The sequence below is a fragment of the Nerophis ophidion genome, linkage group LG11, assembly GCF_033978795.1.
Source record: "Nerophis ophidion isolate RoL-2023_Sa linkage group LG11, RoL_Noph_v1.0, whole genome shotgun sequence".
Classification (NCBI taxonomy): Eukaryota; Metazoa; Chordata; class Actinopteri; order Syngnathiformes; family Syngnathidae; genus Nerophis; species Nerophis ophidion.
Genome location: NC_084621.1, coordinates 33009179 through 33029312, shown reverse-complemented (window position 1 = coordinate 33029312; position 20134 = coordinate 33009179). Strand labels below are relative to the sequence as shown.

The 20134-nt window shown below is 41.9% G+C and overlaps 1 protein-coding gene across 3 annotated transcripts in view; it reads left to right on the top strand.

Annotated features, from left to right (window-relative positions):
• The window catches only part of invs (inversin), a 108703-nt gene that overhangs the window by 28944 nt on the left and 59625 nt on the right, over positions 1 to 20134 (top strand). For all 3 annotated transcript variants that reach the window (XM_061915685.1, XM_061915686.1, XM_061915687.1), the window contains 3 exons: positions 6008 to 6107; positions 6633 to 6799; positions 11065 to 11238. In XM_061915685.1, the coding sequence (XP_061771669.1) occupies positions 6008 to 6107; positions 6633 to 6799; positions 11065 to 11238 (441 nt within the window). The remainder of the gene's footprint in view (positions 1 to 6007; positions 6108 to 6632; positions 6800 to 11064; positions 11239 to 20134) is intronic.

The window sequence follows — 20134 nt, the reverse complement described above, 5'->3', positions numbered from 1 at the left end:
ATTTCGGACTGCATTGTGCTGAGTGTGAAATTTGGTGGAGGAAGAATTATGGTGTGGGGTTGTTTTACAAGAGTTAGGCTTGGCTCCTTAGTTCTAGTGAAAGGATCTGTGAATGTTCCAGGATATCAAAACATTTTGGACAATTCCATGCTCCCAACCTTGTGGGAACAGTTTGGAGCGGGCCTCCTCCTCTTCCAACATGATTGTGCACCAGTGCACACAGCAAGGTCCATAAAGACATGGAGGACAGCCTCTATCCTGCACAGAGTCCTGACCTGAACCTGATAGAACACCTTTGGGATGAATTAGAACGGAGACTGAGAGCCAGGCCTTCTGGACCAACATCAGTGTGTGACCTCACCAATGGAAGAATGGTCGCAAATTCCTATAAACACACTCCACAACCTTGTTGACAGCCTTGCCAGAAGAGTTGAAGCTGTAATAGCTGCAAAAGGTGGACTGACATAATATTGAAACCTATGGGTTAGAAATGGGATGACACTTCAAGTTCGTATGTGAGTCAAGGCAGTTGGCCAAATACATTTGGCAATATAATGGATTTTATACATCACACCCAACACTGGTACTCAACACTTTTCCACAGCATTCAGGTTTCAGCCATCACTTCATAACACTAGGCAGTACTTTCCTGACTTTGGAAAAGTGGCCAAAGCAGCTGCTGTGTTTTTTTTTCTTCCAGCACGTGTTACACATTAGAATGTGCGTTAGTCATACTTGCCAACCTTGAGACCTCCGATTTCGGGAGGTGGGGGGCATGGTTGGGGGTGGGGCGGGTGGGTGTGGTTGGGGCGTGGCGTGGCTGGGGGCGTGGTTAAGAGGGAAGAAGTATATTCACAGCTGTTGTGTGCGCACTGCACTCTCTAAATGCCGTAGATGATATTGTCACATACTGTATGCATGATTGATTGATTGATTGAAACTTTATTAGTAGATTGCACAGTACAGTACATATTCCGTACAATTGACCACTGAATGGTAACACCCGAATAAGTTTTTCAACTTGTTTAAGTCGGGGTCCATCTTAATCAATTCATAGTACAAATATATACTATCAGCATAATACAGTCATCACAGAAGTTAATCATCATAGTATATACATTATTTACAATCCGGGGGGTGGGATGAGGAGCTTTGGTTGATATCAGTACTTCAGTCATCAACAATTGCATCAACAGAGAAATGGACATTGAAACAGTGTAGGTCTTACTTAGTAGGATATGTACAGCGAGCAGAGAACATAGTGAGTTCAGATAGCATCACTAGGCATCCGTCCGTCAGTAGTGACGATGGGCTGCGCCTGGGGGAGTTCTGTTGTTTCCTCCCTTTTGGAGGGATGGCTGGAGTGACCTCTCCGTGGCGCAAGCCTGGGCAGAAAGTATGGAGATCTTGGGTTGCCCAGACATCAAGATCCCCGTCTCGGCCGTGTCAATGTGGCCCAGAGGAAAGCAAAGCAATACATCTGGCATCAACTTGGCTGCAGGAGCTGCCGGCAGGGGGTCAGCAATGACACCCAGTCGCCTCAGGGGCTCCATTCCTGATTTTCTGTCTGGGTTTTCTCCCGTAGCCTTTCCTTCTCCCAAAGGTACCACAAGGCAGCGGGTGGGGGGGGATGACAACTATTTGACCCATAGATGGGGCAGTGGTTGGCGGATGCCAGGGCGTGTCCACACACCGATGGGCCTGCACACCTCGCTTCTGGGGCCCACTGCTTCTCCGAGACCCCCTACAGTTTAGCCTGAGACCGCAAGGTCCCAGTTACCGTGTGTGGCCGCGAGGAGGCACTGTAGGAGTCTTGGTGGTGGAGAGGCTGTGTACCGGCAAGAGGAGGTTTACGCGCTCGGCTCTTCTTTTCACCCCCCGTAAGGAGGGCTAGCCGGTGGCAGTAGCTGAAAGCAGACAGTAGCAGGCAGAAGCAGCATGCAACATGCAAAATGCGCTAACTACAAGCACTTCTACGCAGTGCTACTGACGCATCACACACACCCTGTTTTACAAACAACACACACAGGTCAGATAGCATAAGAACAAGTATATACATTAGAAATACATTCGATTATTTACATTATGTTATTTACAATCCGGGGAGATGGGATGTGAATGGAGGAGGGTATTAGTAAAGGGTTGAAGTTGCCAGGAGGCTTTGCCTGGTGGTGTTTTGGTTCATTTACAGTAGATGGCAGTGTTGTCCTGTTTAAGAGTGTCACAACATTGCTGTTTACGGCAGACAAACTGCTTTACGGTAGACAAAAACGTGACTGCTGTTGTTGTGTGTTGTTACCACTCTGTGACGACGTTAATGAAACTTCCTAACAATGAACCCACATAAGAAACCGAGAACTCGCCTTCGATCATTCTACAGTTATAACGTCATTGGGCAGACACGCTGTTTATATTATGGGAAAGCGGCCGTGAAACAGGCTGTCCTCACTCAGGTCCGCATGGAGCTGGAGGGGGCATGGCCTCCAGCTCCGCCTGAATTTGGGAGGTTTTCGGGAGAGGCGGTGAATTTCGGGAGTCTCCTGGAAAATCCGGGAGGGTTGGAAAGTATGGCATTAGTGGCTGTTAACAATAAATCGGCGATGGGTTTAGATGCTTGTGGTTGATATTGGTAAAATCAAGAAAATCATCTCCCCATGAAAGAGCACATGTGCTAAACATGCACAGTAATTTACTTTGCATTAATGGTAGGAGGCAGCCGTAAGTCCCTGATATGTTACTTTGGCTGAGCGTGAGAAAGCAGGAGGTATGATGGGTAATTGCCGCGCTGCACGCACCGTCTGCAGGAGCTCTGTTTTATGAGGTGCAAGCAAGGAAGGGGAGCGAGATGAGAAGGAAGCTTGGAGATTCTTCTTCTCCGTTGCTTTTGGTCAAACTTGTTGGCTTTTGACTTTGAAAAGTGATGGGAAAACGTTGTGGAAATCTCACATCTTGACAAGACTGGGGTTAGTGCCACTGGCGTTTATGTGTTATGGGGCGATGGTTGATTTCTGTGTTGTACCCCGCAGGGTTTATCCCACATCCCTCAACACACACACACACACACACACACGCACACGCACACACACACACACACACACACACACACACACACACACAGAACGGAACATGTTGCAGTATTAATGAGACATTAATAAGACATGAGGAGAGACCCCCCTCTTACACGCTCACACAGGGTCTCCCCGCACACACCCTCACTCCCCAGCTGCTTCCTGTCTACAGATTACCAAGCTTTCACTGGGCTCTTGTTAAGTGGGGCCAGGAAGAGATTTAACCCCCTCAGCGGGAGCGCACACACTCACGCACTCTCACACACACAAACACACACACACGCACACACACACGTACTCACACACACACACACACACACACACACACACACACACACACACACACACACGCACACACACACACACACACACTCACCTCATCCGCATTCACTCTGTCAGAAGACATCATCTCACCAATACATTACCACTATGTCTTCATTTTGGGCTTGACAGCAGAAGGAGCTTCAGGTGTTTATGTGAACGAAATGTACATTGTTGCAGACTTTATCAGGGATTACATATAGGAGAGATACAGTAGGCAAGACAAGGAAACGCATTTCTCAAGGCTGGGATGGGCTTTTTGACTTAAATCGTCTGTTAACGGCGGCAATTGTTTCAACGTGTTTGTTCGGCCTGGGGAAAATTCTAAAAATGTAATTACTAAAACAAAAATACAATAAAAATAACTATAAAAAAACAATAGCAAACGTTACAAAAAATCATAACATAAGAGAATAATGTTGAAATATTTCTAAAAACAAAACAAAACTGGAACGTCTTAGCATGTTGTATTGGTTTTAGCCTTTTTTACAAATATGAACAATATCAAAACTATCCTACAATATAATTACTTTTCAGTATGTGGGAATATTTCATATATTTCTGGACTTTATTGTGGATTTTACAACATTATTTTTTATGGGATTTCTTTCCCTCTCAATTTTTTTAACTCCTGTTTCCATGCCAGTGTTGAATTGAACAAACTTGTTAGGACCCAATTGAATGCATTTCTATTTTGCGACACTATTAGCACAATTCATAACAATCATTAACAGTCAAAGGGATTATTGGCATCGATCCCTCGCATACTTTGGTGGCTCTCGGGAAACCAACGATCAAGTGCTCACCACATGGGTCTCAATTGCATGATCTTACCTCACAGGCCAAGACATGCCATGCCTGCATACTTATTTCATAAAATTAAAAACATATTTTTGTTTGCGTTTTTGACTTTTGTCCTCACACAAACGGTTTTAAATTGAGATGGGATTCATGGATCTTTAAAGAGCAGTTCCTATCAAATAGCCATTTATGTAAAAGACTAGCTCGTTGTTGTAGTTCTTTTTTTAGCAGGTTTTTTTTTTTTGGAAAGGAAAAAAATCATTGTTAACAGTTATAAGATAAGACATGCAACAGAATCATTTACATGTTGAACAATATTACTTTATTGGTGGAAATTGTTCTGAAATATTGACTTTTATTTTTATTTTTTTCCTTGTAAACATTCTATAAGGTGATGCAATATCTCCATGCTTTGACAGTGTCATTACTGTACTATTCAGAAAACCTAAAAGTAAAACTTTTAAACACAAACATCAGCCTAACAAAAAAAATACACAACAAATAATAAGTAAGAATAAAACATTTATATACATAGTTAGACTGATAGATGGATAGATAGTACTTTATTGATCCTTTCAGGAGAGTTCCTTCAGGAAAATGTATATACAAAGTTTAAATTAAAATTACAACACTCAAACTACAGTAGTTTACATATTCACATCAAAACATCCATTTTTTTTCTACCGCTTATTTGCTTTTGGGGTCGCGGGGGGCGCTGGCGCCTATCTCAGCTACAATCGGGCGGAAGGCGGGGTACACCTTGGACAAGTCGCTGGGCCAACACAGATAGACAAACAACATTCACACTCACATTCACACACCAGGGCCAATTTTAGTGTTGCCAATCAACCTATCCCCAGGTGCATGTCTTTGGAAGTGGGAGGAAGCCGGAGTACCCGGAGGGAACCCACGCATTCACGGGGAGGACATGCAAACTCCAAACAGAAAGCTCCCGAGCCTGGATTTGAACCCAGGACTGCAGGACCTTTGTATTGTTAGGCAGACGCACTAACCCCTCTGCCACCGTGAAGCCCGCACACACACACATCAAAAATGAACCATAAAAGTGAATCCAAATGCTGCTTTGTTTCCTTTGACTATGACTCATTTTTCTAGTCCTTGCGGTTTGGGCAATTTTCGATTCTATACCTGCATGTGCATAAAAAAACGGCTCCCAAATGAACGGCTCGCAACTGCAAATTGATTGTCAACGTTTACTTAAAAGAGACGTTCAATCGGCTTGATTCGTTCGCAAACGCCAAATCTCTTATTTCAAAAAGCTGGAAACTTCAGTAAGAGCGGATTCATTCTAAAACTAATGTTTAAGTAATTAAAAAAAGCATTGTGTTGGCCGTTCGATGAAATGACGACTTGAAAATGTTTGTAAAAATTTTAACAAACATCACAAAATGTTAATCAATTCTAATAAAACAATTGATGGATTCTCAAAAATTATGTATGGATTTAGAACTGGAATAAATAAAAATCTCTTTTTGGATGTGAATCATTTTTTGAGGACACCAATGAATAGCATTTGACAGCAAATGTTTATTTTACTTTCATTCAAAGCTGGTGTATTGATCATCTCGTTTAACTTAAAAAAAAAAACTGTGAAAAAGTTTATTGTTAATAGAAATTATGACCAGTGGTCAAGATAGTTTATATGAATCTCTAAATATTAAATATGCAGGCAGGACAGTTTGCATGATTAAAAATGAATTTTACAGTCAATTTGTTGTGCATTTATAAATTTTATTTTCTGGGGATGCAAATGACTGATTCGGTGGCTTGTGACCTCATATGTTTATGTTGCACAGGCCTCAGCGTCATCGAGCCCAGGCGGCGCTTCATCGGGCTCGCAGGTTCACGCTGCAGCTGTCAATGGCGACAGGAACGTGCTTCTCAAACTCATTACAGGTAACAAAAAAACCACACAAGTATGGTACACAACTCTTGCTACGCCACAGCCTGTATTCTGCATGCAAAAATGTACACATTAGCATTGCCTTGTAACCATTGATAGCTAAAAAATCTGTTATTTTTTTTTGTTTTGTTAAAAAAGAGTTCTGACCTACATCACCTACAGTAAGCAGAGCGAGCATACCTTCACATTAGTATGTAAGACTGGAATGCTTTATTGATTTCTGCAAGGAAAATGTGTGCAGAAAGGTCAGAGGGCAAAGCGCAAGGCAAAACCCTAGTGGCCATTAGAAGAATGAAGGCAATAAAAAGGAGTAGAATTTTACTCCATAAAGTGGTACTTAACTACTATGAATACATGAATTTGTACACAAATGATACCAGGGGAAGCATAGCATTTACAATAATTAGTCTTTGCAAGGTATCATCATTTTAACTCAGGCTTCTATTTGGTTTGTGTGTGTGTGTGTGTGTGTGTGTGTGCGCGTGCGTGCGTGCGTGTGCATGTGTGTTTGTGTGTAGCCGAGCCTGCCGTGAGGGACCGTGAGGACCAGTTTGGGCGGACTCCCCTCATGTATTGCGTGCTGGCTGATCGCCTGGACTGTGCAGAGATTCTGCTGAAGGCTGGCGCCTCAGTCAACAAGACTGACCACAGCCAGCGCACGGCTCTGCACCTCGCTGCACAGAAGGCAAGGCCTACACACAAAAACACGCACACACACTTGCACACGTTGCAAGAAAGGATTCAGGCAGCAGGTGAAAAATGTTTCGCCTTTGAGTCAGCGGGTCAGGTCAGTCAAATGCTGGCTTTTTCCACATGAGGCAAATTTGGAGGATTTTTTTATTTGGTAGTCAGCAAAGTTTGTCCACCAGGATTGTTAAGAATAAAGTCTTTACAAGATAAGCAGTAAAAAGAAACCTGTAAGAGGGTTTCGTTGGAACAAGGGAGGCTAGTGCCCTCTAGTGGCTGTATAGCCTGGGGGCTGCTATACAAAGTATGAGAATATCATTTATGGGATAGAATCCACACCCCCTCCATCCTGAAAGGTACAAGCGGTAGAACATAAATGGATGGATAGATACAAATACTGTAATAGTCCTTTGTAGTGCAAGGGACAATGGGATTTCCCAGCCAATCAGTAAAAAACGTTAATAATTGTTATAATAATGATACAAGTTATTTCAAATACATTTTCCTTTTTTAATTTTATTTTTAGTTATATAATTTTCATGAATCAATTAACACAATAAACTACAATTATATTTGAGTTAAAATCATCATAAAACAATGACTTGATCCTTTGGGGTGGGAGGATTACTTGCACTTCAATTATTATTTTATAATATTGGTGCAAAAATTATTTGCTATCAGGAGTTTAATTCAGACTAAAAGACCAAATAAAGGTTCAGAACTTTTTTGCGTTTAATTTGCTCATTAGCAAGCAAAACTTCTTGACATTTTTTTCAAAAAAGTTTTAATGCTATAATCACCAAATTATTTATGAACTCAGAAATACATTCTTGAACTTTTTTACCGTGTGTATTAAATCTATCCAACATATTTTCATATTTATTCAACTACTATAATATATTGCATTTTCGAATATTTTTGAGATGGACTTGAAATGCGGGTGTGTATGTGTCTGTGTGTGTATATGTATATGTATATATATATATATATATATATATATATATATATATATATATATATATATATATGTATATATATATATATATATATATACATATATATATATGTTGGGATGTTTTCCTGCTGGCTCCGCTGTGAACGGGACTCTCGCTGCTGTGTTGGATCCGCTTTGGACTGGACTCTTGCGACTGTGTTGGATCCATTATGGATTGAACTTTCACAGTATCATGTTAGACCCGCTCGACATCCATTGCTTTCCTCCTCTCCAAGGTTCTCATAGTCATCATTGTCACCGACGTCCCACTGGGTGTGAGTTTTCCTTGCCCTTATGTGGGCCTACCGAGGATATCGTAGTGGTTTGTGTTGTGCAGCCCTTTGAGACACTAGTGATTTAGGGCTATATAAGTAAACATTGATTGATTGATTGATATATATATATATATATATATATATATATATATATATATATATATATATATATATACATATATATATATATATACATCCATATAGTATATTATTTTATTATTAGTATTATTTATATATCAATATTTAAATATTGTTTTTTATTTTTATGTACAGACTGTATTAAAGACTGTATATGCAAAATAATAATTATTTTCATAGTTATTTAAATAAAAAATTAAATGAATTCTATGTCATAATTCAAATTATACCGAACACAATTAAAAAAATAATGCCTGTTTTAGTATTAACAAAACATTTTTTTTAATATATCAGAACAATTACACATTTTGAAAAAGTTTAAAGTAATACAAACCCCGTTTCCATATGAGTTGGGAAATTGTGTCGGATGTAAATACAAACGGAATACAATGATTTGCAAATCCTTTTCAACCCATATTCAATGGAATGCACTACAAATACAATACATTTAATGTTCAAACTCATACACTTTATTTTTTTTTGCAAATAATAATTAACTTAGAATTTCATGGCTGCAACACGTGCCAAAGTATTTGGGAAAGGGCATGTTAACCACTGTGTTACATCACCTTTTCTTTTAAAAACACTCAATAAACGTTTCGGAACTGAGAAAACTAATTGTTGAAGCTTTGAAAGTGGAATTCTTTTCCATTCTTGTTTTATGTAGAGCTTCAGTCGTTCAACAGTTCAGGGTCTCCGCTGTCGTATTGTAGGCTTCATAATGTGCCACACATTTTCGATTGGAGACAGGTCTGGACTGCAGGCGGGCCAGGAAAGTACCCGCACTCTTTTATTACGAAGCCACGCTGTTGTAACACTTGTCTTGCTGAAATAAGCAGGGGTGTCCATGATAACGTTGCTTGGATGAAAACATATGTTGCTCCGAAACCTGTATGGACTTTTCAGCATTAATGGTGACTTTACAGATGTGTAAGTTACCCATGCTTTGGGCAGTAATACACCCCCATACCATCACAGATGCTGGCTTTTAAACTTTGCGCCTATAACAATCCAAATGGTTATTTTTCTCTTTGTTCCGGAGGACACCACGTCCACAGTTTTCAAATATAATTTGAAATGTGGACTCGTCAGACCGCAGAATACGTTTCCACTTTGCATCAGTCCATCTTAGGTGAGCTCGCGCCCAGCCAAGCCGGTGGCGTTTCAGAATATTGTTGATAAATGGGTTTGGCTTTGCGTAGTAGAGTTTAACTTGCACTTACAGATGTAGCGACCAACTGTAGTTACTGACAGTGGTTTTATGAAGTGTTCCTGAGCCCACATGGTGATATCCTTTACACGCCTGAGGGATCAAAAGTCCGTAATATCATCGCTTACGTGAAGTGAATTCTCCAAATTCGCTGAACTTTTTGATGATTTTATGGAGCGTATATGGTAAAATCTCTAAATTCCTTGCAATAGCTCGTTGAGAAATGTTGTTCTAAAACTGTTCGACAATTTGCTTACAAATTGGTGACCCTCACCCTATCCTTGTTTGTGAATTACTTAGCATTTCATGGAAGCTGCTTTTATACCCAATCATGGCACCCATTTTTTCCCAATTAGCCTGCACACCTGTGGGATGTTCCATATAAGTGTTTGATGTGCATTCCTCAACGTTATCAGTATTCATTGCCACCTTTCCCAACTTCTTTGTCACGTGTTGCTAGCATCAAATTCTAAAGTTAATGATTATTTGCAAAAAAAAAATTGTTTTCATTTTGAACATTAAATATGTTGTCTTTGTAGCATATTCAACTGAATATGGGTTGAAAATGATTTGCAAATCATTGTATTCTGTTTATATTTACATCTAACACAATTTCCCAACTCATATGGAAACGGGGTTTGTAGATCCATACAATATTTCTTCCAAGTTTTCATTTTGCTTCATTAGGTTATTTCACTCCATTCTCTTTTGGAGGTTAATGGTGGAGAAAGCAATAAAGAGCACCAGTAGACAGAACTATCATTAGCACAACTTTCCAATGAAGTCTAGAAATCTCTTTGGATGTCCTAATGTTCTTTACTACCCAGTACTTTCTTCATTTGAGCACGTTGTCTGTAATATGCGAACACTATAGTTGAAGAAAAGAGCTGATAAAAGGCTAATGGTGTGTGTGTGTGTGTGTGTGTGTGTGTGTGTGTGTGCGTGCGTGCGTGCGAGCGAGCGAGCGAGTGAGTGAGTGAGCGTGCGTGTGTGTCTGTGCATATGCGTGCGTGTGTGTATTTGGGGATGATAGTGACAGGGCGCCCTGTCTCTTTGACACACGATCAATAATTGGCTAAGACAGGCAGAGAGGCCAGGGATTACGGATCTAATTGGACTGAGAATAGGGAGGACAGGAGCACATACACACGCACATACGCACACACACGCACTCTGGGTGGAGATGCATGCTCACACACAAGATAGATCCGTCAGACTGTGGCTTTGAAGCTGCAGCATGGTAAATATACAAAACACAGCGCCGCATGCACACAGAGTGCTGTCCCGTGAGAGCTGTTGACCAGGAGATCACTGTGAGGCCCCTGTAGTGCATCATCCAAACTGAGCATGATAATGGGGACGATGAGTAGGGGAGGGGAGTGACAGATACAACTGTTCAACACCTTCTCACAGACCCAGAAAGAGATGTAAGGGGGGATGAAGAAGATGAATGATCTCTGGATTGAAAAAGACACTGCTAAAAAGCCCAGAAGCGTGCGTGTGTGTGCATGCGCGTGCATGTGCGTGTGTGTGCGCGTGTGCTTGCGTGTGTATGTGTGTGTGTGTGTATGCGCAACTAAGAGTTTGTCATTAGAATTGAGCACGGTCATCTCATTTTGCAACTTTGCCTCAAATCTGTGTCACAGGGAAACATCCGTTTCCTAAAGCTGCTGCTTTCCCGTCACGCAAACTGGCTGCAGAAAGATTTGGAGGAGATGACCCCACTCCACCTCGCCACACGACACCCTTCTCCGAAAGCTCTTGCCCTGCTGCTCAAACACATCGGACCCGGAGAGGTTGACACGCAGGACAAGAACAAGGTACGGTCCAAACCTCTGAGGTCAAACACACACAAATTGTCCAGAGGGAATGACTGGAAATCCCCTTTACACTCTTTTTATCCAGCATAATAATGCTGCCCGAGGATAAGCCAATCAGTGCCCACAATACTGAACAGCATGCTCTGATTGATGTGGTCCAATTTATTGGCTAATTCTAGTATAGTATTGATATTTTTAGTTTATTTAGCCATTTTTTTGCTTGAAAATTATTTAATTAAGGGCAATAATGAACATGTTTGAAATGCAAGACTTAGACTTAGACAAACGTTATTGATACACAAGGGAAATTGTTCCAAGAGGCGACTAATCTTTTCCAATGTCAGACAGGTAACATAAAGCCTGTATTAAATGCATACTGTATATTTTCAGTAACTTTTAACATTCTTGCATGTCATGTAGGTGTAAAGATGATTAAGTTAAAGTTGGCTGGGATACGCTCCGGCTCGCGTGTAAACTTGATCACGGTAATTGGAATAGGAAATAATTTAACATGAAACTGCTCGCCCTTTAATTACATTTGATGTCATTAGTTATAAAAAGTGGAGAAGAAGGATTGTTTTTTTGATAACATGTTTTAATAATTTTTTTCAACAGCAAATCTAACTCTAAAAAACCTTGAGTAAAATAATAAAAGTGTGAAAACCAAAATTGGAACTGCACTTATTTTTGAAATGTTGCCTATCGTTCACAATCATGAGAGACAAGAAGACAAGAATTGTTTTTTTTTTGCTTTCTAACATAAAAATCAACTCGTTCTCAGTGGCTAGCGACACAGCTAATAGGATTAATCAATTCTACCTCTAAATCACTAAAATCCATTCAAAAACAGTCAACAATACTTCATTTACATTCCGTAACCCGTATAATAACCCAGCTGTAGCGACATTGTTATTGTAAGAGCGAACACTGAGGAACTCTTATTCTATCGTAGTAACACGTTGACATGCTTCAGTTTTAGCCATAAAAGCTAACTACGGCAAGAAACGCTTTGGAGTTTGTAAAGCACAACACTGCAATAGAACACCAATCTGTACTGACTGAAAAACATGAACAACCATATTACAGTGTATGTAAAGTATTAGCCCACATTTCATGTTTTGTTTGTCCACAGTTGTGCTAGTCAGACAGCGTATCTACTGTAGTTGTACTAACATGCATGGCGTGCTGCGGGCATCATGATCGATATTAAAGTGACTTACTTGATGGAAAGTTGCTCGTCTGTTCCAGCTGGCCGGGGATGTTTTCTGTTGATTTTATGTCGCAATAGCTTGACTTGAAGTTCGATATTTATAGCGTCAAAATCTCTTTCATCCCCCTCTCCCGGCTTCAGTCTGCGCCAATGTCTCACTCTTCCTTTATGCTTGCTTGTTTAAGCAGCATTATATTTAAATTTAAAAGTATAAGGTTGTAAATCCTCATTTGTACTCAAAATTGTTGTCTTTGTTTTCTGTTACCAAGTCTGCCATGATTAGAAAACACACTCGTATTTATTCCAGAAGTAAGAACACACTTATTGCAAGGAAGTCAGACGTGTGCTGATATGGAAACAGAAATCAATACTCGGAAATAATCAGTCCCGATTAAAAACATAAAAATACGGTAAATATTGAACATATTCCATATTCTTATGAACGTGTCTGTTACTGCATTATATATTTACTTGCACTGTGTTTATAAAACGTTGCTGGAGGGTTTTGAAGTTGTTTCAGTGGGCTACGAAGGCTACAACAGTGATTCCCATTAGACACATCTTTCAAATGTTTTTTTTTAAATAAAAAATAAAAGACACATGTATTCTTGTCTCTCATAATGATTTTGAAGAATAGGCAAAAATTACAGAAAAAGTGCATTTCCCCTATAAACAGACCACCACTAGTGTTAAGGGGTCATAACAGTATTGTCAAGTTGACATAGAGGGAAATACCCTAAAAGCATACATTTGTGAAGTCTATTGATCATGATATTTAACCTACTTAGCAGGCAGTATTGGACAAGCTACGTGGAAAATGTAGTAAGCTTAGTTATAAGCTATTCTACATTAAACATTGAAGTTACTTGTCCAGGGTGTACACCGCCTTCCGCCCGAATGCAGCTGAGATAGGCTCCAGCGATCCTATCCCCCCCCTACCCCCGCGACTCCAAATGGGACAAGCGGATGGATGGATGGATGTTACCCCACCAGTGAAATGTAGCTAAGCGCAACTAAAATGATAAAAGTAGCCTACGTCACTACATCAAGGCTTTTTTTTTTTTTTTTTTTTTTAAGTTGAACGAATTTCACCAAAGTTATTCCAATATGATCAATAAGACTGTGATACAAACAAATCAGCTCAGTTCAACAGATCGGTTATGTAATTTTGTCATACAGGTAATAATACATTTTAAATTATTTGGATAATCTGTTTTAGGAGCAGGGCAGCACGGTGGTACACGGGTTAGTGCGTGTGCCTCACAATACAAAGGTCCTGAGTAGTCCTGTGTTCAATCCCGGGCTCGGTATCTTTCTGTGTGGAGTTTGCATGTCCTCCCCGTGACTGCGTGGGTTCCCTCTGGGTACTACGGCTTCCTCCCACTTCCAAAGACATGCACCTGGGGATAGGTTGATTGGCAACACTAAATTGGCCCGAGTTTGTGAATGTGAGTGTGAATGTTGTCTGTCTATCTGTGTTGGCCTTGCGATGAGGTAGCGACTTGTCCAGGGTGTAAACCGCATTCCGCCCGATTGTTGCTGAGATAGGCACCAGCGCCCCCCGCTACCCCAAAGGGTATAAGCGGTAGGAAATGGATGGATGGATAATCTGTTTTAGGAGAACGGAAGCACGGTGGATACAGGGGTTAGTGCATGTGCCTCATAATACGAAAGTTTTGAGTAGTCCTCCGTTCAATCCCGGGCTCGGGATCTTTCTGTGTGGAGTGTGCATGTTCTCCCCGTGACTGCGTGGGTTCCCTCCGGTTACTCCGACTTCCTCCCACCCCCAAAGACATGCACCTGGGGATAGGTTGATTGGCAACACTAATTTGGCCCTAGTGTTTGAATGTGAGCGTGAATGTTGTCTGTCTATCAATCAATCAATCAATCAATGTTTACTTATATAGCCCTAAATCACTAGTGTCTCAAAGGGCTGCACAAACCCCTACGACATCCTCGGTAGGCCCACATAAGGGCAAGGAAAACTCACACCCAGTGGGACGTCGGTGACAATGATGACTATGAGAACCTTGGAGAGGAGGAAAGCAATGGATGTCGAGCGGGTCTAACATGATACTGTGAAAGTTCAATCCATAATGGATCCAACACAGTCGCAAGAGTCCAGTCCAAAGCGGATCCAACACAGCAGCGAGAGTCCCGTTCACAGCGGAGGCGGATCAGCAGCGGAGGCGGATCAGCAGCGGAGGCGGATCAGCAGCGCAGAGATGTCCCCAGCCGATACACAGGCGAGCAGTACATGGCCACCGGATCGGACCGGACCCCCTCCACAAAGGAGAGTGGGACATAGGAGAAAAAGAAAAGAAACGGCAGATCAACTGGTCTAAAAAGGGAGTCTATTTAAAGGCTAGAGTATACAAATGAGTTTTAAGGTGAGACTTAAATGCTTCTACTGAGGTGGCATCTCAAACTTTTACCGGGAGGGCATTCCAGAGTACTGCAGCCCGAAATGAAAACGCTCTATAGCCCACAGACTTTTTTTGGGCTTTGGGAATCACTAATAAGCCGGAGTCCTTTGAACGCAGATTTCTTGCCGGGACATATGTGTTGGCCCTGTGATGAGGTGGCCATTTGTCCAGGGGCAAGTGGTGGGAAATGGATGGATAGATGTTTTAGGAGCACTGTATATAAATATTTATTGGACTAATACAGTAACTGTCTGTGAGTCACTGTCGCATTATAAACATAACCAAATAGAAGCGTACTAAATAAACCTTGTATTATAGTTGCAGATGTGGTCATCTTGCTCCATTTCATTCACCATTTTTATTTTTGATATGATTTGGTGTAATAGGTCATTGTAATTCAATCTTACGTTGTAATTGTTTCCTTTATCTACCTATGTGATAAAGTAACACACACAGTGTTAATATTTTGATGCCAAAAGACATTTTGCTTTTTGGAAGACTTGTGAAGATTACTGTTGATTTGCTGGCGATTATTAAGTTTTATTAGGGAAATTTGTCCTGAATATGTGTCCTTAAATCCGTGTTGGATGTCGACAGGACTTTCTCAATTAGTAACATTAACTTATTTAGATATGGGCTTTCTGTGATCTCCTCTCTGCCAACTGTGCTGCTGCTATTCATCCAAGCTGCATCAGATCATTCGTGGGCATATTTTCATACTCATCTGTCGCGGCTGTGATTGGCAGGACCCACACGTTGGCGGCAGACGCAAGAACGTTGCAGGGTTGAAAAACATAGTAGTAAAGTCGTCCTTCGGTAGCTTTTTCCTGTGTCAGCTCAGGGATTTTTAGCCGTAGCTTTCCCCCTTCCAATTTGGAGAAGGCCCTAGAAAAGGTGTGGTCAATCACGCCCGATGCCTCTAATGGTCTGGCTGGGTAACAACACCCAGCAGAATCACCCCGTCCTGTGATCAGAACACAACAAAAAAAAACCTGACACCACAATCTCTTCGCCTCATCGTTTGGAACGTTCGCACCCTCACGGACCGTGACAACAGTAGTCGGCCAGAACGTCGAACTGCTTTTGCTGCAATAGAACTAGCCTGATTCAACATCGATGTGGCAGCCCTGAGCAAAACACGTCCAGCTGATGAAGGCCAAATCTCAAAAACCGGGGCAGGATACATGTTTTCCTGGAAATGGCAAACCACAAAGTCACATTTGCCATCCGCAACTCTCTCGTGAGGATGCTCAACCTCCTCCCTCCATCCTTCTCCAGCACAGATCTTGCAAGATTCCATCATCAGTATCTACGCCCCCACTCTGGACTCAGATGATGATGTGAAGGGATCCTTCTACGCATCTCTTTAGACAGTCCTCTCTGCTTTTCCGTTGCATGACAAACTGCTTCTCATAAGAAATTTTAATGCACGAGTGCATCGACTCTGGCATGGCATTATGGGGACCACAGTATTGGCAGTTACAAAGCCAACAAATTGCTGCTTCTCCGTTTTTGTGCAGAATATAATCTTTGCATAACCAACACCATCTTCAGGCTTAGCACCAAAGACAAATGCTTATGGAAGCAACCACGCTCATGCCAGTGGCACCTAATAAACTATGTCACAATTCAAAAGAAAGATAAAGGCTTGGTTATATTTACCAAGACCCTTAGCGAGCCTGATAATTTTTGGACTGACCATCGCCCAATCTTCTCCTCCTTGCGAATATGCCTGAAGCCAAAACCCAGACTGCATGCAAACCTCCTCGAAATAAGTTTGATGTCTCTGCACTCAAAGATCCAGGCCCCACAGCTCACTTCCCTTCTCTTCTGTCTTAAAGTCTCCAGGATGTCAACCATGACACTTCAGAGCCTCTTGGTGTGCCATCAATAATGCCATCAACTCAACTGCTTGTGAGACCATTGGCCTTGTAAAATGGTGCCATCAAGATTGGTTTGATTAGAAAGACCTTGCAATCTCTGATCTCAAAAACGGAAGGCTCGCTTAGCATGGGAAACATCTAAAAGCAAGGAGGCTTCATTTCAAAAGACCAAGGCTACAGCTCAGCGCGCCATCCGGAAGCTACAGAACGAATGGTGGATTGAGAAAGACAGGGAGGTCCAAAGCTATGCCGACCCACACGAGACTAGGAACTTCTTCCAAGCCGCCTGTGCCATCTGTAGACCCGACACATTCCTCCTTGCATCCTCTAAGCTCTGCTGATGGTCAGGTACTCCTGAAATACAAAGACGCTATTTTGCCCGGTGGAAAGAGCACTTTGAAGACCTCCTGAACCGGCCTTCCCAAGCCTCGGAAGACTTCATCCGTGAGATCCCTCAACATCCAATCAAAGCGTGAATGAGTCTCTTGTCCTCTCTTGAAGATACTCGGGGAGCGGTTAAACAGATGAAGCCCAATAAGGCCTTTGGCTCTGATAACATACTAACTGAGCTTACCCAACACTGTGGGGATTGTCTCCTGAGACAAATCCATCTCCTCTTCCTGTCAATGTGGGCATCCAAGCATGTACCCCAAAATCTACAAGATGCAAGCAACATGACCATTTCCAGGAAGGGTGACTGCTCTGCCTTTGGAAATTACAGTGGCATCTCCCTGCTCTCCTTCACTAGGAATATTTTTGCCAAACTCCTCCATAAGCTATTCATTGACCTCAGTGAATCTGCTTTCCCAGTTTTTCAGTATGGTTTTCGACCTGGCTCTGGAACCACAGACATGACCTTATGTGCCAGCTGCTCGAAAAAGCTGAGGAACATGACGATTATTTCTTTTATCTGTATAAGGCTTTTGATTCCGTACCTTGTGCTGTCCTCTGGGGAGTGCTTGTGAAGTTTGGCTGCCCCCAACACTTCGTCCAACTAGTGCGGGGTCTGCACGATGATTTGAGGGCTCTGTCATCCACAGTGCTTCTGTTTCACCTTCATTCCCCATTTCCACAGGTTTCAAGCTAGGATGTGTGCTTGCGCCGACCCTTTTCCTGCTATATCTTGCAGCTGTTGTGTTGCGTGTCAAAACTTCGCACCCTCATCTTGGAGTGCATATTAGATACGATTGGACAGATGGTGGTTTATTTAACCTGCGGTGCAGAAAGCCGGATGAAAGACATCTGAGTTAACCATATCTGAACTCCAATATGTTGATGACAGCTGTGCCCCTGCTAAACTACAGGAGACCCCTGATGCTTGTGTGGAAGCATATGAGAGTGCAGAACTGGAGGTCCATGTTGGAAAGACAAAAATCCTGGCGTAATCCCACCCTGTGCATGCTCTCCAGTCTTGTGTGATAGGCTTCTCAGTAGAGCTGGTTAGCTCTCAGACAATGACCCTAGCGAGGATGTCAAGAACAGGATTTGCACTGCCCATCAAGCCTTTGGCAAGCTCTACCACCATGTCTTCTCACAACATGGCTTGTCCACGCAAATCAAGATTTGTGTCTACAGGGCTGTTGTGATTCCAACCCTTCTGCATGGGTCAGAGAACTGGAACCTCTATTGTAAAAACGGAGCAGCATCTCCTCATCCGGAATCAAACACACCGGAAATATGTCCATGAAAAACCGTCCGACTGGAACTCTTAATAACCAAAGTTCCTTGGGTGAATAATGTAAACTCACTACGCAGGTATATTTTAGCGCTTTCTTGGCGAGTTTACTGACAGCTATAAGTAAGAACTTTATAGTACTTTTTATTAGAAATGGAAACAGCGAATGATGAATCTCCCATAACAAGAAGAAGATTATCGACTTGCGGATGCGCGCAATTTTTCAGGATTGACCCAGATTCCAAATACACATCAGCAGGTACCAGAAGGTAAGAAAAGTTGCTTTTGCTTAATATTGCGAAACAATACGCCATATATGTCTTACCTTATACACACATAATAATAATACTTGTATGTTTAATGCGCAGACAATCCTCCTAACGGTGCGGCTTCATAGCTTACCAAAATCCTACTAAAACATTTTGATAGTTTTTTGAGCGCCGTGTGTAATGTTCTATAGTTTCAATGGAACATTTAAAATGTTGGTGTTGTTTATTTAAGATCCATCATAGTGCAGTCTGTATGTATCTCTTATGTTTGACTGCCAAATAAAATAGCTTCGAGGTGGGTATGCTCAACCAAAATTAGGCGCACTATCGAGTTTTGAGGAAAAAAAAGGATTTTAAGTGCACCCGACCTCTATGGCCCCTGCTATGGGTGGGAGCCCATTGAAGGGGGGACCCACGTTGCCTCTTCGGGCTGTGCCCGGCCGGGTCCCATGCGAATAGGCTCGGCCACCAGGCGCTCGTCATCGTGCCCCACCTCCGGACCTGGCTGCCAAGGGGCGCCCTGGTGACCCGTGTCTGGGCGAGGGAAATCTGGGTCCTTCAATTGTATTTTTCCTATAGGTCTTCGAGCTGCTCTTTGTCTGATCCCTCACCTAGTGCCACTTTGTCTTGGGAGACCCTACCAGGGGGCATGAAAGCCCCCAGACAACATAGCTCCTAGGATCATTGGGACACGCAAACTCCTCTACCTTGATAAGGTGGCAGCTCAGAGAGGAGCAAGCATTTAATACAATGTCAATATAGCTTTCTGTTCTATACTAACCTAGTTCTAGATTACGGCAGACTATATGTAATGTGTACAATTGTAAATTGTTTTTATATTGAAATAAGAAAAGCCCAGTGTGTTTCATGCCTTTTCATTTTAATTCTAATATTGTAAAATTGTTGTTCGAGTGCAATAAGAAAATAATGTGATGTGAGTGTGAATGTTGTCTATTTGTCTATAAGTCGCGATAAGGTGGCGACTTATCCAGGGTGTACCCTCCCTTCCACCCAAATACAGCTTGGATAGGCTCCAGCCCCCCGTGACCCCCATAGGGGCAAGCGGTAGAAAATGGATGTATAAAGAAACTTATGTCTAATCATAAGTTTTATCATAACCTTCATTGTTACAATTAAGCCAATAATGAAATTGTTTGTTGTCCCTTTTATAATATAATACATATATTTTGGTACCGGTACTAGTACCAAAATATTGGTAAATATAAGTATCTGACGGTGAACATCGGGATTGGGCCTTAATTTTTTTTTTCACATTTTCACTCTTACCCTTCTGTGGTGGCATCACCAAAAAGCCAAAGAAAAAGCAGACTGCAACTATGAAACTGTTTTAATGACACCATGCATGACAGCATTTGCCCTATACACGTGTATTTTCTAGAAAATCATAATTCTGTGACCTCAGAGCTATTTAA